Here is a 16886-nt window from a genome sequence, read left to right as displayed (position 1 = left end):
AGGGTGGGGTAGGGTGGGGTAGGGTAGGATAGGATAGGAAAGAGTAGAATAGGATAGGATAGGAAAGAGTAGGATAGGGTGGGGTAGGGTAGGGTAGGGTAGGATAGGATAGGAAATAGTAGGATAGGGTGGGGTAGGGTAGGATAGGATAGGAAATAGTAGGATAGGGTGGGGTAGGGTGGGGTAGGATAGGAAAGAGTAGAATAGGATAGGATAGGATTAGAAAGAGTAGAATAGGATAGGATAGGCAAGAATTCACAGGGTAGGACAGGAAAGAGCAGGATGGGATAGGAAAGAGTAAGATAGGGTGGGATAGGGTATGATAGGAAAGAGTAAGATGGGGTAGGATAGGGTATGATAGGAAAGAGTAAGATGGGGTAGGATAGGCTAGGAAAGAGTAGTACAGAATATGAAAGAGTAGGATGGGGTAGGATAGGAAAGAGTAGGATAGGGTAGTTAGGAAAGAGTAGGATAGGGTAGGATAAGAAAGAGTAGGATAGGGTAGGATAGGGTAGGATAGGAATGAGTAGGGTAGGATAGGGTAGGATAGGAAAGAGTAGAATACGGGTAGAATAGGAAAGAGTAGGATAAGGGTAGAATGGGAAAGAGTAGGATGGGATAGGGTTGGATAGGAAATAGTAGGATAAGGTAAGATAGGAAATATTAGGGTAGGATAGGATAGGAAAGAGTAGAATAGGGTAGGTTAGGAAAGAGTAGAATAGGGTAGGATAGGAAAGAGTAGGGTAGGATAGGGTAGGATAGGGTAGGAAAGAGTAGCATAGGGTAGGGTAAAATAGGGTAGGGTGGGGTAGGATGGGGTAGAATGGGAAAGAGTAGAATAGGAAAGAGTAGGATGGGGTAGGATAGGAAAAAGTAGCATAGGATAGGAAAGAGTAGGGTAGGGTAGGATAGGAAAGAGTAGTATAGGGTAGTATAGGAAAGAGTAGTATAGGGTAGGAAAGAGTAGGGTAGGGTAGGATAGGAAAGAGTAGTATAGGGTAGTATAGGAAAGAGTAGTATAGGGTAGGAAAGAGTAGCATAGGAAAGAGTAGGATAGGGTAAGATAGGAAAGAGTATGGTAGGATAGGGTAGGATAGTAAAGAGTAGGGTAGGGTAGAATGGGGTAGGATAGGAAAAAGTAGGATAGGGTAGGATAGTAAAGAGTAGGATTGGGTAGGGTAGAATGGGGTAAGCTATGGTAGGGTAGAATGGGGTAGGATAGGAAAAAGTAGGATAGGGTAGGATAGTAAAGAGTAGGGTAGGGTAGAATGGGGTAGGCTATGGTAGGGTAGAATGGGGTAGGAAAGGAAAAAGTAGGATAGGGTAGGATAGTAAAGAGTAGGGTAGGGTAGAATGGGGTAGGCTATGGTAGGGTAGAATGGGGTAGGAAAGGAAAAAGTAGGATAGGGTAAGTTAGGAAAGGAAAGAGTAGGTTAGCTTCAGCAACAGCTAATTTCTTTGTGAAAAGTTCAGTTAAGTTTTCTGCATCATATTGGCCGCCTTTTTGTCTTTTTTTGTATTCCACTTGCCATTGCTATTTTAGGAATATAAAACAATGTGTTTTCATAGAAGGACACAAATGAAAACTTCTTGAACCACGGCCGGCCCGCTCATTAGGCAGGATTAGACGGTCTATTGCGGCAGATTGACAAGGACTGCATTTTCTGAGCTATTATGTCATAGTAATTATTATTATTATGTCATAGTTATTATTATTAGTCCGTAGTTACCATACTATTTTTATTATATCATAGTTATTATTATTATTATTATTATTATTATTATTATTATTATTATTATGTCATAGTTATTATTAATAGACAGTAGTTACCATATTATTATTATGTCATAGTTATTATTATTATTATTATTATGTCATAGTTATTATTAATAGACAGTAGTTACCATATTTTTATTATGTCATAGTTATTATTATTATTATGTCATAGTTATTATTAATAGACAGTAGTTACCATATTATTATTATGTCATAGTTATTATTATTATTATGTCATGGTTATTATTATTATTATTATTATTTAATCGTTATTATTATTATGTCATAGTTTTTACTATTATTATGTCATAGTTATTATTATTATTATTATGTCATAGTTATTATTATTATGTCATAGTTATTATTATTATTATGTCATAGTTATTATTATTATTATGTCATAGTTATTATTATTATTATGTCATAGTTATTGTTATTATGTCATAGTTATTATTATTATGTCATAGTTATTATTAATAGACAGTAGTTACCATATTTTTATTATGTCATAGTTATTATTATTATTATGTCATAGTTATTATGAATAGACAGTAGTTACCATATTATTATTATGTCATAGTTATTATTATTATTATTATTATGTCATAGTTATTATTATTATTATTATGTCATAGTTATTGTTATTATGTCATAGTTATTATTATTAGACCGTAGTATCATACTATTTTTATTATGTCATAGTTTTTATTATTATTAGTATTATTATTATGTCAGTTATTATTAATAGACAGTAGTTACCATATTATTATTATGTCATAGTTATTATTATTATTATTATGTCATAGTTATTATTATGATTATTAAGTCATGGTTATTATTATTATTATTATTTCATCATTATTATTATTATGTCATAGTTTTTACTATTATTATTTCATTGTTATTATTATTATGTCATAGTTATTATTATTATTATGTCATAGTTATTGATATTATGTCATAGTTATTATTATTATTATGTCATAGTTATTATTATTATGTCATAGTTATTATTATTATTATTATTATTATGTCATAGTTATTATTGTTATTAGACTGTAGTTGCCATATTATTATTGCTACTAAGTATTATTTGTTTGTTGTTTTTATTTCAAATAATAAATAAGTCATTTAGGGGGCTTTTTTCACTTTGGGGTGCAGTTTCCCCAAAGTACAGATCTAGGATCAGCTTCCCCTCCCCCAATCCTGACCTTCACCATTAGTAGGGGAAATGAAAAACTTACCCCAGATGAGTGTCTTTGGGCAACTTCACACCTCACCTGTGTTTTCCACTGACCTTGTCTCTCTCCCTCTGGCCAGCCCCCGGCAGACCCATCAGTGGAACGTCCTGTGGACCAAGTGTCAACAGACCAAGAACCAGCTGGAGGAAACCCTGGCCCAGGCCACAGCAGCAGTTACTGCAGCCTCTAACTCTGCAGCCTCTAACTCGGCAGACTCTAACTCTGCAGCCTCTGACTCTGCAGCCTCTGACTCTGCAGCCTCTAACTCTGCAGCCTCTAACTCTGCAGTCTCTAACTCGGCAGACTCTAACTCTGCAGCCTCTAACTCTGAAGCCAGAAATCTAACCAAAGACCCTTCAGAGACTGCAGACAGACAGGGGGGCTACACTCACACGGAGCAGCACGGGGCTGCTGGAGGGGATCGTGTTTTACCTGAGCTGCCCAGTCCAGGGTCAAGGATCATAGTGTCGTCGCTGGAGCTTGAGGAAGAAACCAAGCCTCACTCCACAGGGCACTTCTCCTCCAACAACAACAAGAGCCCCTCTTCCTGCTCCTTCACCTCCTCCTCCCTCTTCCCCTTCCCCCCCGCCCCAGAGGGAGACCCCCTCCTCCTCAAGCTGCGGCAGAGCCCCTCTCTGTTCGACGACACGGACAGCGACTGCACCATCGACTCCATGGGGGCCGCCTCCTGCCACTCGGAGCCTGTCTATTCGTCCTCTGGGACGCCACTCCACCAGCACCGCCAGCACCGCAAACAGCCGCTCAAGAAGATCATGAAGAAGACGCTGAGCTATGAGCTGCCGGCGGCGCAGGACGTTGGCCACGTTGACACCAGCCACCTGCATGGCTACACGGGGGTGTACATCAAGGGGCTGGAGGTGGCCAACAACGTGTCGGTGGAGAAGAAGCTGCAGAGGCCTGACGTGGTGAGCCCGGCGCTGGGACGCAGCCGCAGCATGTCCTCCCCCACCAGACACCCAGAGGGAGATGGAAAGAAGCATAGCAGGTGAGGGGAAGGGGAAAGGGGGATACCTAGTCAGTTGTACAACTAAATGCATTCAACTGAAATGTGTCTTCCTCATTTAACCCAACCCCTCTGAATCAGAGAGGTGCAGGTGGGGGGGCTGACTTAATCGTCCACGTCTTCGGCGCCCGGGGAACAGTGGGTTAACTACCTTGCTCAGGGGAAAAACGACAGATTTTTACCTTGTCAGTTCAGGGATTCAATCCAGCAACCTTTCGGTTACTGGCCGTACCCGCCAGGCTACAGAACACGCTGTCAGCTGACTTAACAAAAGAATATTGTCTGCGTCCCAAATGGCACCCTATTCCCTATATAGTGCACTACGTTAGACCAGGGCCCTATTCCCTATATAGTGCACTACGTTAGACCAGGGCCCTATTCCCTATATAGTGCACTACGTTAGACCAGGGCCTTATTCTCTATACAGTGCACTACGTTAGACCAGGGCCCTATTCCCTATACAGTGCACTACGTTAGACCAGGGCCCTATTCCCTATACAGTGCACTACGTTAGACCAGGGCCCTATTCTCTATACAGTACACTACGTTAGACCAGGGCCCTATTCCCTATATAGTGCAACTATTCCCTATATAGTGCAACTATTCCCTATATAGTGCACTACGTTAGACCAGGGCCCTATTCTCTATACAGTGCACTACATTAGACCAGGGCCCTATTCCCAATATAGTGCACTACGTTAGACCAGGGCCCTATTCCCTATACAGTGCACTACGTTAGACCAGGGCCCTATTCCCTATACAGTGCACTACGTTAGACCAGGGCCCTATTCCCTATACAGTGCACTACGTTAGACCAGGGCCCTATTCCCTATACAGTGCACTACTTTAGACCAGGGCCCTATTCCCTATATAGTGCACTACGTTAGACCAGGGCCCTATTCCCTATATAGTGCACTACGTTAGACCAGGGCCCTATTCCCTATACAGTGCACTACTTTAGACCAGGGCCCTATTCCCTATATAGTGCACTACGTTAGACCAGGGCCCTATTCCCTATATAGTGCACTACGTTGACCAGGATCCATGTGGCTTCACTGCTCTGTATCTCTTACCACATAATTAAACGGAACACTAGAGTGGCCATTGGCATCCTAGCAGCATGAATGAAAAATCTGCCGTTTTGGTCAGAAAAACATTCAGTCATTGAATAATAGGATCTCTGTCTCTTCCCTCCTCAACAGTTAATGATAGGATCTCTGTCTCTTCCCTCCTCAACAGTAAATGATAGGATCTCTGTCTCTTCCCTCCTCAACAGTTAATGATAGGATCTCTGTCTCTTCCCTCCTCAACAGTAAATGATAGGATCTCGGTCTCTTCCCTCCTCAACAGTAAATGATAGGATCTCGGTCTCTTCCCTCCTCAACAGTAAATGATAGGATCTCTGTCTCTTCCCTCCTCAACAGTAAATGATAGGATCTCTGTCTCTTCCCTCCTCAACAGTTAATGATAGGATCTCTGTCTCTTCCCTCCTCAACAGTTAATGATAGGATCTCTGTCTCTTCCCTCCTCAACAGTTAATGATAGGATCTCTGTCTCTTCCCTCCTCAACAGTAAATGATAGGATCTCTGTCTCTTCCCTCCTCAACAGTTAATGATAGGATCTCTGTCTCTTCCCTCCTCAACAGTAAATGATAGGATCTCTGTATCTTCCCTCCTCAACAGTAAATGATAGGATCTCTGTCTCTTCCCTCCTCAACAGTAAATGATAGGATCTCTGTCTCTTCCTTCCTCAACAGTAAATGATAGGATCTCTGTCTCTTCCCTCCTCAACAGTTAATAATAGGATCTCTGTCTCTTCCCTCCTCAACAGTAAATGATAGGATCTATGTCTCGTCCCTTCTCAACAGCAAAGTGCAGCACATCATGGCTGAGATGATCTCCACAGAGAGGGAGTATGTGCGTTCAATCAGCTACGTCATCGAGCACTACTTCCCAGAGATGGAGCGTCTGGATCTGCCTCAGGATCTCTGGGGGAAACGCAGCATTATCTTTGGCAACATGGAGAAACTATGTAACTTCCATTGCCAGTACTTCCTGAAAGAGCTGGAGGCCTCCGCCCACTCTCCCCTGTCCATCAGCAGCTGCTTCCTCAGACACGTGAGTCATGGTGACAGACAGAGAGGCAGGCAGGCAGGCAGGCAGACAGGCAGGCAGGCAGGCAGGCAGGCAGGCAGGCAGGCAGACAGACAGACAGACAGACAGACAGGCAGACAGACAGGCAGGCAGGCAGACAGACAGACAGACAGACAGACAGACAGACAGACAGACAGACAGACAGGCAGACAGACAGGCAGGCAGGCAGGCAGACAGGCAGGCAGGCAGACAGACAGGCAGGCAGGCAGGCAGACAGACAGACAGACAGACAGACAGACAGACAGACAGACAGACAGACAGACAGACAGACAGACAGGCAGGCAGGCAGGCAGACAGACAGACAGACAGACAGACAGACAGACAGACAGACAGACAGGCAGACAGACAGGCAGGCAGGCAGGCAGGCAGGCAGGCAGACAGACAGGCAGGCAGGCAGACAGGCAGGCAGGCAGACAGACACTCTCCCCTGTCTATCAGCAGCTACTTCCTCAGACACATGAGTCTTAAGATGAGTGAACAACTCTGTTTTTACCAGGATCACAGACATCAACATGAGGGTAATGTTTTGTACTGCTAGGCACTGTTGGAGCCAGAGCAGCAAACTAGCTTTAAAACAGCAACATTTCTCTACACCCCATGGCAAACTGTGAGCAACTGGGTCCCCTCATGATGATCAGATATGTTGTGGTTCCCACCCCCATCAAAGTTGCCCATCCCTGTCCTAGACAGACAGACTTTAGTCTGTAGCCCCAGGCTAGAAACAGGCACACTGCTGGAAACACAATACAAGACAATACACTAGAGAGACCCAATGACCTCCTCTCTCTGACAGGCTGGTTGATATACAGGTCCCTCAATCAGCTCAGTCAGACCAGATACATTCCATATGCTTTATTATGACAGAATTAAAGATGTACATTGAAGAAGTCACTAAAAATGTGTCCCAAGCTACTGCAGATGAATGTGAGGTGCAACTCTCTCCATATATAAAACAAGTGTAATTTGATTAAATGTTAGTTTGAAAAGATTGAACAATTGTGATGTTTCAGTCTATGAGGCCTTTCATCAGATCTCTGTCAGATCTCTGGTCCAGGTCCTGTAGGGAAGTCAGTGGTATGGAAACATAACAAGAGGAGGGAGAGAGAGAGAGAGAGAGAGAGAGAGAGAGAGAGAGAGTCACAGTGCCCTGGGGCTGGGAACTGACACACTAAAACCCAGTGACCTAGTTCTAGCAGAGTGATCTACATATTGGACTGTCTGTTGTCATTCACTAACTTTTTTAAGAAAACACACACAGTCTTTTAATGATTTGACCTGTTGAGGTGGGCTTTTACCGGAGGCTGTTTCTCTTGTCCACAACTACAAGTATAAGATGAGTCAACGACGTGACCTGGGTATAAGTTGACAGAATAGGATTTTTATTGGACAGTTACTTTAAAATAAAAAATAAATCATTTAAACATGTGTTACTATTGGTCGGTTCCTAACTCACTCAACTATAAACCAATATACAGTGCCTTGCGAAAGTATTCGGCCCCCTTGAACTTTGCGACCTTTTGCCACATTTCAGGCTTCAAACATAAAGATATAAAACTGTATTTTTTTGTGAAGAATCAACAACAAGTGGGACACAATCATGAAGTGGAACGACATTTATTGGATATTTCAAACTTTTTTAACAAACCAAAAACTGAAAAATTGGGCGTGCAAAATTATTCAGCCCCCTTAAGTTAATACTTTGTAGCGCCACCTTTTGCTGCGATTACAGCTGTAAGTCGCTTGGGGTATGTCTCTATCAGTTTTGCACATCGAGAGACTGACATTTTTTCCCATTCCTCCTTGCAAAACAGCTCGAGCTCAGTGAGGTTGGATGGAGAGCATTTGTGAACAGCAGTTTTCAGTTCTTTCCACAGATTCTCGATTGGATTCAGGTCTGGACTTTGACTTGGCCATTCTAACACCTGGATATGTTTATTTTTGAACCATTCCATTGTAGATTTTGCTTTATGTTTTGGATCATTGTCTTGTTGGAAGACAAATCTCCGTCCCAGTCACAGGTCTTTTGCAGACTCCATCAGGTTTTCTTCCAGATTGGTCCTGTATTTGGCTCCATCCATCTTCCCATCAATTGTAACCATCTTCCCTGTCCCTGCTGAAGAAAAGCAGGCCCAAACCATGATGCTGCCACCACTATGTTTGACAGTGCGGATGATGTGTTTACGGTGATGAGCTGTGTTGCTTTTACGCCAAACATAACGTTTTGCATAGTTGCCAAAAAGTTCAATTTTGTTTCATCTGACCAGAGCACCTTCTTCCACATGTTTAGTGTGTCTCCCAGGTGGCTTGTGGCAAACTTTAAATGACACTTTTTATGGATATCTTTAAGAAATGGCTTTCTTCTTGCCACTCTTCCATAAAGGCCAGATTTGTGCAATATACGACTGATTGTTGTCCTATGGACAGAGTCTCCCACCTCAGCTGTAGATCTCTCCAGTTCATCCAGAGTGATCATGGGCCTCTTGGCTGCATCTCTGATCAGTCTTCTCCTTGTATGAGCTGAAAGTTTAGAGGGACGGCCAGGTCTTGGTAGATTTGCAGTGGTCTGATACTCCTTCCATTTCAATATTATCGCTTGCACAGTGCTCCTTGGAATGTTTAAAGCTTGGGAAATCTTTTTGTATCCAAATCCGGCTTTAAACTTCTTCACAACAGTATCTCGGACCTGCCTGGTGTGTTCCTTGTTCTTCATGATGCTCTCTGCGCTTTTAACGGACCTCTGAGACTATCACAGTGCAGGTGCATTTATACGGAGACTTGATTACACACAGGTGGATTGTATTTATCATCATTAGTCATTTAGGTCAACATTGGATCATACAGAGATCCTCACTGAACTTCTGGAGAGAGTTTGCTGCACTGAAAGTAAAGGGGCTGAATAATTTTGCACGCCCAATTTTTCAGTTTTTGGTTTGTTAAAAAAGTTTGAAATATCCAATGAATGTCGTTCCACTTCATGATTGTGTCCCACTTGTTGTTGATTCTTCACAAAAAAATACAGTTTTATATCTTTATGTTTGAAGCATGAAATGTGGCAAAAGGTCACAAAGTTCAAGGGGGCCGAATACTTTCGCAAGGCACTGTATGTTGAGGTTTTAGTTGAAATCAAATGGAATCCTAATAGTTGGTTGATGGAATGCTAATGGTTGGTTGATGGTATTCTAATGGTTGGTTGATGGAATCCTAATGGTTGGTTGATGGAATCCTAATGGTTGGTTGATGGTATCCTAATGGTTGGTTGATGGAATCCTAATGGTTGGTTGATGGAATCTTAATGGTTGGTTGATGGAATCCTAATGGTTGGTTGATGGTATCCTAATGGTTGGTTGATGGAATCCTAATGGTTGATTGATGGAATCCTAATGATTGGTTGATGGTATTCTAATGGTTGGTTGATGGTATTCTAATGGTTGGTTGATGGTATTCTAATGGTTGGCTGATGGAATCCTAATGGTTGGTTGATGGTATTCTAATGGTTGGTTGATGGTATTCTAATGGTTGGTTGATGGAATCCAGGCCTCATGAGCTAAATGAGTCTCCGTGTTTAGGCCAAGCGCAGAACACCGGGTCCGCGTCCCAAATGGCACCCTATTCCCTAAATAATGCACCCTATTCTCTATGGGCCCTATTCAAAAGTAATGCACTATATAGGGAATAGGGTGCCATTTGGAACACATCCTGTGTGTGTACCTTTGACTATTGTCAACGTGGTAACTTGTTATTCCTGTGTGCAGGAGGATCCGTTTGACTGTAGTCAGAGTGGTAACTTGTTGTTCCTGTGTGCAGGAGGATCAGTTTGACTGTAGTCAGAGTGGTAACTTGTTATTCCTGTGTGCAGGAGGATCCGGTTGACTGTAGTCAGAGTGGTAACTTGTTATTCCTGTGTGCAGGAGGATCAGTTTGACTGTAGTCAGAGTGGTAACTTGTTATTCCCGTGTGCAGGAGGATCCGTTTGACTGTAGTCAGAGTGGTAACTTGTTATTCCTGTGTGCAGGAGGATCCGTTTGACTGTAGTCAGAGTGGTAACTTGTTATTCCTGTGTGCAGGAGGATCAGGTTGACTGTAGTCAGAGTGGTAACTTGTTATTCCTGTGTGCAGGAGGATCAGTTTGACTGTAGTCAGAGTGGTAACTTGTTATTCCTGTGTGCAGGAGGATCCGTTTGACTGTAGTCAGAGTGGTAACTTGTTATTCCTGTGTGCAGGAGGATCAGGTTGACTGTAGTCAGAGTGGTAACTTGTTGTTCCTGTGTGCAGGAGGATCAGTTTGACTGTAGTCAGAGTGGTAACTTGTTATTCCTGTGTGCAGGAGGATCAGTTTGACTGTAGTCAGAGTGGTAACTTGTTATTCCTGTGTGCAGGAGGATCAGTTTGACTGTAGTCAGAGTGGTAACTTGTTATTCCTGTGTGCAGGAGGATCCGTTTGACTGTAGTCAGAGTGGTAACTTGTTATTCCTGTGTGCAGGAGGATCCGTTTGACTGTAGTCAGAGTGGTAACTTGTTATTCCTGTGTGCAGGAGGATCAGTTTGACTGTAGTCAGAGTGGTAACTTGTTATTCCTGTGTGCAGGAGGATCAGGTTGACTGTAGTCAGAGTGGTAACTTGTTATTCCTGTGTGCAGGAGGATCAGGTTGACTGTAGTCAGAGTGGTAACTTGTTATTCCTGTGTGCAGGAGGATCCGTTTGACTGTAGTCAGAGTGGTAACTTGTTATTCCCGTGTGCAGGAGGATCAGTTTGACTGTAGTCAGAGTGGTAACTTGTTATTCCCGTGTGCAGGAGGATCAGTTTGACTGTAGTCAGAGTGGTAACTTGTTATTCCTGTGTGTAGGAGGATCAGGTTGACTGTAGTCAGAGTGGTAACTTGTTATTCCTGTGTGCAGGAGGATCCGTTTGACTGTAGTCAGAGTGGTAACTTGTTATTCCCGTGTGCAGGAGGATCAGTTTGACTGTAGTCAGAGTGGTAACTTGTTATTCCCGTGTGCAGGAGGATCAGTTTGACTGTAGTCAGAGTGGTAACTTGTTATTCCTGTGTGTAGGAGGATCAGGTTGACTGTAGTCAGAGTGGTAACTTGTTGTTCCTGTGTGCAGGAGGATCCGTTTGACTGTAGTCAGAGTGGTAACTTGTTATTCCTGTGTGCAGGAGGATCAGGTTGACTGTAGTCAGAGTGGTAACTTGTTGTTCCTGTGTGCAGGAGGATCAGTTTGGAATGTACGCTCTCTACAGCAAGAACAAGCCTCAGTCTGACGCTCTTCTCACCAGCCACGGGAACGGATTCTTTAAGGTGCGTCTGAAACGGCTCTGGTTACTAACGTTAGGATCAGCTGTACGAACGCCAGACCTCACCTTTAACCAATAGGAACCTACTTCACAGCAACAGGCTCATTGTAAAGTAGTGTGAGCCTAACAACATATAGGGTGCTGCTAATGTATATCCGCTAGTTCTACACTGAGTAACATTAGAACTCCCATTGTCAAACTTTACATAGCTACTGGACGTCTACCTATGTAGACGAATGAATGGAAGAGTTGAATTGACAACAGAATTCCCATTTAGAAAAGCTATTGTACGTCTGCATACAGAGTCCTACATCCCCTCTCATCCTCCTCTATGTGTGTGTCTGCTACCCAGAACAACCAGTTGGAGCCGGGTGATCAGATGGACCTGGTGTCCTACCTGTCTGTTGGTCTGTTTATCTTTCTGTATGTATCCTGACCTCTACCCTCTGACCTCTAACCTGTCTGTCTCCCCAGAACAACCAGTTGGAGCCGGGTGATAAGATGGACCTGGTGTCCTACCTGTGTGTTGGTCTGTTTATCTTTCTGTATGTATCCTGACCTCTACCCTCTGACCTCTAACCTGTCTGTCTCCCCAGAACAACCAGTTGGAGCCGGGTGATCAGATGGACCTGGTGTCCTACCTGTGTGTTGGTCTGTTTATCTTTCTGTATGTATCCTGACCTCTGACCTCTAACCTGTCTGTCTCCCCAGAACAAGCAGTTGGAGCTGGGTGATCAGATGGACCTGGTGTCCTACCTGTGTGTTGGTCTGTTTATCTTTCTGTATGTATCCTGACCTCTGACCTCTAACCTCTCTGTCTCCCCAGAACAAGCAGTTGGAGCTGGGTGATAAGATGGACCTGGCGTCCTACCTGTGTGTTGGTCTGTTTATCTTTCTGTATGTATCCTGACCTCTGACCTCTAACCTCTCTGTCTCCCCAGAACAAGCAGTTGGAGCTGGGTGATAAGATGGACCTGGCGTCCTACCTGCTGAAGCCCATCCAGAGGATGTCTAAGTACGCCCTGCTGCTGAAGGACCTGATCAAGGAGTGTGGTCAGTCCCAGGAACAGGAGCTCTCTGACCTCCGCACCGCAGAGGAGATGGTTAAGTTCCAGCTGCGCCACGGCAACGACCTGCTGGCCATGGACGCCATCCGAGGATGTGATGTAAGTCGGGGGGATGGAGTAGTAGAGCAGTAGAGTAGTAGAGTAGTAGAGCAGTAGATCAGTAGAGTAGTAGAGTAGTAGAGTAGTAGAGCAGTAGAGTAGTAGAGCAGTAGAGTAGTAGAGCAGTAGAGCTGTAGATTAGTAGAGTAGTAGAACAGTAGAGCAGTAGAGTAGTAGAGCAGTAAATCAGTAGAGCAGTAGAGCAGTAAATCAGTAGAGCAGTAGAGCAGTAGAGTAGTAGAGCAGTAGAGTAGTAGAGCTGTAGAGCAGTAGAGTAGTAGAACAGTAGAGCAGTAGAGTAGTAGAGCAGTAGAGCAGTAGAGCTGTAGAGCAGTAGAGTAGTAGAACAGTAGAGTAGTAGAGTAGTAGAGTAGTAGAGCAGTAGATCAGTAGAGCAGTAGAACAGTAGAGCAGTAGAGCTGTAGAGCTGTAGAGCAGTAGAGCAGTAGAGTAGTAGAGCTGTAGAGCAGTAGAGTAGTAGAGCATGGCACCGGCATTCAATTCCCACTGGGACCACCCATATATGAGAGAGAGAGAGAGAGAGAGAGAGAGAGAGAGAGAGAGAGAGAGAGAGACAGAGAGAGAGAGACAGAGAGAGAGAGAGAGAGACAGAGAGAGAGAGAGAGAGAGAGAGAGAGACAGAGACAGAGAGACAGAGAGAGAGAGAGAGAGAGAGAGAGAGAGAGAGAGAGAGAGACAGAGAGAGAGAGAGAGAGAGAGAGAGAGAGAGACAGAGAGAGAGAGAGAGAGAGAGAGAGAGAGAATTGGCCATGTAAACATATGTTCCCCATGTCAATAAACCCCTTAAATTGAATTGAGAGAGGGAATAGAAACGTACACATCATGTATAATTATTTGTTTGGAAGAAAATGTCAGAGTAAGTCATGTGAAACGTCTCCTCTGGTCTCTGCTGCTGTAGGTGAACCTGAAGGAACAGGGTCAGCTGAGGTGTCAGGATGAGTTCATCGTGTGGTGTGGCCGCAGGAAGTACCTCCGTCACGTCTTCCTGTTCGAGGACCTCATCCTCTTCAGCAAAAGCAAAAAGATTGAGGGCGGGTACGACCTGTACATCTACAAGCAGTCCTACAAGGTGACAACAACAACACACACAGAGGGCTTTAATATGTACTGTGAAGTTATGAAGTAATATGATGTTCTCAGCCAGTTGGCTAACATTATGCTATGTTGTTGTGTTCAGGCAGCGATGTTTGTATGGTTTATTGTGAGGTGTGGAACCACAGTTAGCAGGGTTCTCCACAATGGAGGCGCTACACCACTATGTTCAGTTTGCTGTGCCACCATGTGAAATCTCAAAACCACCACAGTCAGTGTTTTCCTGTAAAGGTGTTTCTGGCTTCTCATTCAGACGGCAGAGATAGGAATGACGGAGAGCGTGGGCGACAGCGGGCTGCGTTTCGAGATCTGGTTCCGGAGGAGGAAGTCCCAGGACACATTCATCCTGCAGGCCGGCTCTGGAGAGGTCAAGGCCGTGTGGACAGCCATCATCGGAAAGATCCTCTGGAGGCAGGCGCTACGAAACAGGGGTGAGGAACCACGGCCACAGAGGGGGAGTCGTGGGTCATATCTGGACATGAGCTTATCATCTCTGTTGTTGTGTTATGGAACAAGTGATTCCTCTTTATCTGGTCTGACCTGAGGCCTGTGTTGATAACATTCTGTACCATTTATTAAGAGGTGGCATGTCTCTTGTCTGACCTGAGGCCTGTGTTGACAACATTCTGTACCATTCATTAAGAGGTGACATGTCTGGTTCTAGTTCAAGTCAACCTCAGGTACATCAAATGGAACCTCTCATTGTGTGTCTGATTGAGGGTCATAACGTGTTTATTCTCTTGACTACAGAGGTGCGCTTGAAAGAGATGGTTTCCATGGGGATTGGCAGCAAGCCTTTCATGGACATCAAGCCCAGTGATGCTGCCATTAGTGACCGAGCCATTGATTACATCATGAAGGGGTCAGGTGAGCTGTCTCAATGATATGTTATGATAACCTCATTTGCCTGGAAATTTATTTTGTGAGGTTAGCATACAAAATCCACAAACTCAATCTCTCTCTTATCACTCCCTCTCACTCTCTCTCTCTCTCTTATCACTCCCTCTCTCTCTCTCTCTCTCTCTCTCTCTCTCTCTCTCTCTCTCTCTCTCTCTCTCTCTCTCTCTTTGTTTCTCTCTGTTTGCTGAATGTGACTTTCAACAACATGTCTGCCAATGCAGCTGCTGATGAGAAAGGCTGATTTGTAAATGCTCTCTCTGCCAGGATAGGGGTGCGTTGTCAAGATGACTGAATCAAAACACAACATCCCAACATCTCAGAGCACATCTCCCCTGTTCTCCCTTTAAACCCTTGAGATGTTCTGTTCCAGCTGAAATATCCCCTCAGTCTACATCTACACTCCTACTCCACCAGACAGCTGTTGTGTACTGACACAGTGTCCTGTTAGGAGGAATGAGGTTGTCTGGACTTGTGTCTGTCGCAGGTGATTTGTTGCATGTCAGATATCAAAGGATGTTGAAGTTAAAGCAGCAGGGGGAGTCAGCTGAAGTTAAAGCAGCAGGTGGAGTCAGAGCTGAAGTTAATGCAGCAGGGGGAGTCAGAGCTGAAGTTAATGCAGCAGGGGGAGTCAGGGCTGAAGTTAAAGCAGCGGAGGGAGTCAGAGCTGAAGTTAAAGCAGCAGGTGGAGTCAGAGGTGAAGTTAATGCAACAGGTGGAGTCAGAGCTGAAGTTAATGCAGCAGGGGGAGTCAGAGCTGAAGTTAATGCAGCAGGGGGAGTCAGAGCTGAAGTTAAAGCAGCAGGGGGAGTCAGAGGTGAAGTTAATGCAGCATGGGGAGTCAGAGCTGAAGTTAATGCAGCAGGGGGAGTCAGAGCTGAAGTTAAAGCAGCAGGGGGAGTCAGAGCTGAAGTTAATGCAGCAGGGGGAGTCAGAGCTGAAGTTAAAGCAGCAGGGGGAGTCAGAGGGGAAGTTAATGCAGCAGGGGAGTCAGAGCTGAAGTTAATGCAGCAGGGGGAGTCAGAGCTGAAGTTAAAGCAGCAGGGGGAATCAGAGCTGAAGTTAATGCAGCAGGGGGAGTCAGAGCTGAAGTTAAAGCAGCAGGTGGAGTCAGAGCTGAAGTTAATGCAGCAGGGGGAGTCAGAGCTGAAGTTAATGCAGCAGGGGGAGTCAGAGCTGAAGTTAAAGCAGCAGGGGGAGTCAGAGGGGAAGTTAATGCAGCAGGGGGAGTCAGAGCTGAAGTTAATGCAGCAGGGGGAGTCAGAGCTGAAGTTAAAGCAGCAGGGGGAATCAGAGCTGAAGTTAATGCAGCAGGGGGAGTCAGAGCTGAAGTTAAAGCAGCAGGTGGAGTCAGAGCTGAAGTTAATGCAGCAGGGGGAGTCAGAGCTGAAGTTAATGCAGCAGGGGGAGTCAGAGCTGAAGTTAAAGCAGCAGGTGGAGTCAGAGCTGAAGTTAAAGCAGCAGGTGGAGTCAGAGCTGATACCTCCTGTATTCTGTGGTTGTCCCGGAGTAGCCTGATACCTCCTGTATTCTGTGGTTGTCCCGGAGTAGCCTGATACCTCCTGTATTCTGTGGTTGTCCCGGAGTAGCCTGATACCTCCTGTATTCTGTGGTTGTCCCGGAGTAGCCTGATACCTCCTGTATTCTGTGGTTGTCCCGGAGTAGCCTGATACCTCCTGTATTCTGTGGTTGTCCCGGAGTAGCCTGATACCTCCTGTATTCTGTGGTTGTCCCGGAGTAGCCTGATACCTCCTGTATTCTGTGGTTGTCCCGGAGTAGCCTGATACCTCCTGTATTCTGTGGTTGTCCCGGAGTAGCCTGATACCTCCTGTATTCTGTGGTTGTCCCGGAGTAGCCTGATACCTCCTGTATTCTGTGGTTGTCCCGGAGTAGCCTGATACCTCCTGTACTCTGTGGTTGTCCCGGAGTAGCCTGATACCTCCTGTATTCTGTGGTTGTCCCGGAGTAGCCTGATACCTCCTGTACTCTGTGGTTGTCCCGGAGTAGCCTGATACCTCCTGTATTCTGTGGTTGTCCCGGAGTAGCCTGATACCTCCTGTATTCTGTGGTTGTCCCGGAGTAGCCTGATACCTCCTGTATTCTGTGGTTGTCCCGGAGTAGCCTGATACCTCCTGTATTCTGTGGTTGTCCCGGAGTAGCCTGATACCTCCTGTACTCTGTGGTTGTCCTGAGTAGCCTGATACCTCCTGTACTCTGTGG

General features: G+C 44.9%; 1 protein-coding gene across 3 annotated transcripts in view; it reads left to right on the top strand.

Annotated features, from left to right (window-relative positions):
• Nucleotides 1–16886, top strand: part of LOC135520890 (pleckstrin homology domain-containing family G member 4B-like) — a 154173-nt gene that overhangs the window by 131022 nt on the left and 6265 nt on the right. For all 3 annotated transcript variants that reach the window (XM_064946717.1, XM_064946716.1, XM_064946715.1), the window contains 7 exons: nucleotides 3098–4024; nucleotides 5911–6160; nucleotides 11405–11494; nucleotides 12432–12656; nucleotides 13576–13746; nucleotides 14023–14200; nucleotides 14520–14636. In XM_064946717.1, coding sequence (XP_064802789.1) covers nucleotides 3098–4024; nucleotides 5911–6160; nucleotides 11405–11494; nucleotides 12432–12656; nucleotides 13576–13746; nucleotides 14023–14200; nucleotides 14520–14636 — 1958 coding nt within the window. The remainder of the gene's footprint in view (nucleotides 1–3097; nucleotides 4025–5910; nucleotides 6161–11404; nucleotides 11495–12431; nucleotides 12657–13575; nucleotides 13747–14022; nucleotides 14201–14519; nucleotides 14637–16886) is intronic.

Source organism: Oncorhynchus masou, chromosome 29 (assembly GCF_036934945.1).
Source record: "Oncorhynchus masou masou isolate Uvic2021 chromosome 29, UVic_Omas_1.1, whole genome shotgun sequence".
Taxonomy (NCBI): domain Eukaryota; kingdom Metazoa; phylum Chordata; class Actinopteri; order Salmoniformes; family Salmonidae; genus Oncorhynchus; species Oncorhynchus masou.
The sequence above is the reverse complement of the archived record's forward strand: the minus strand, read 5'-3'. Positions and strand labels throughout refer to the sequence as shown.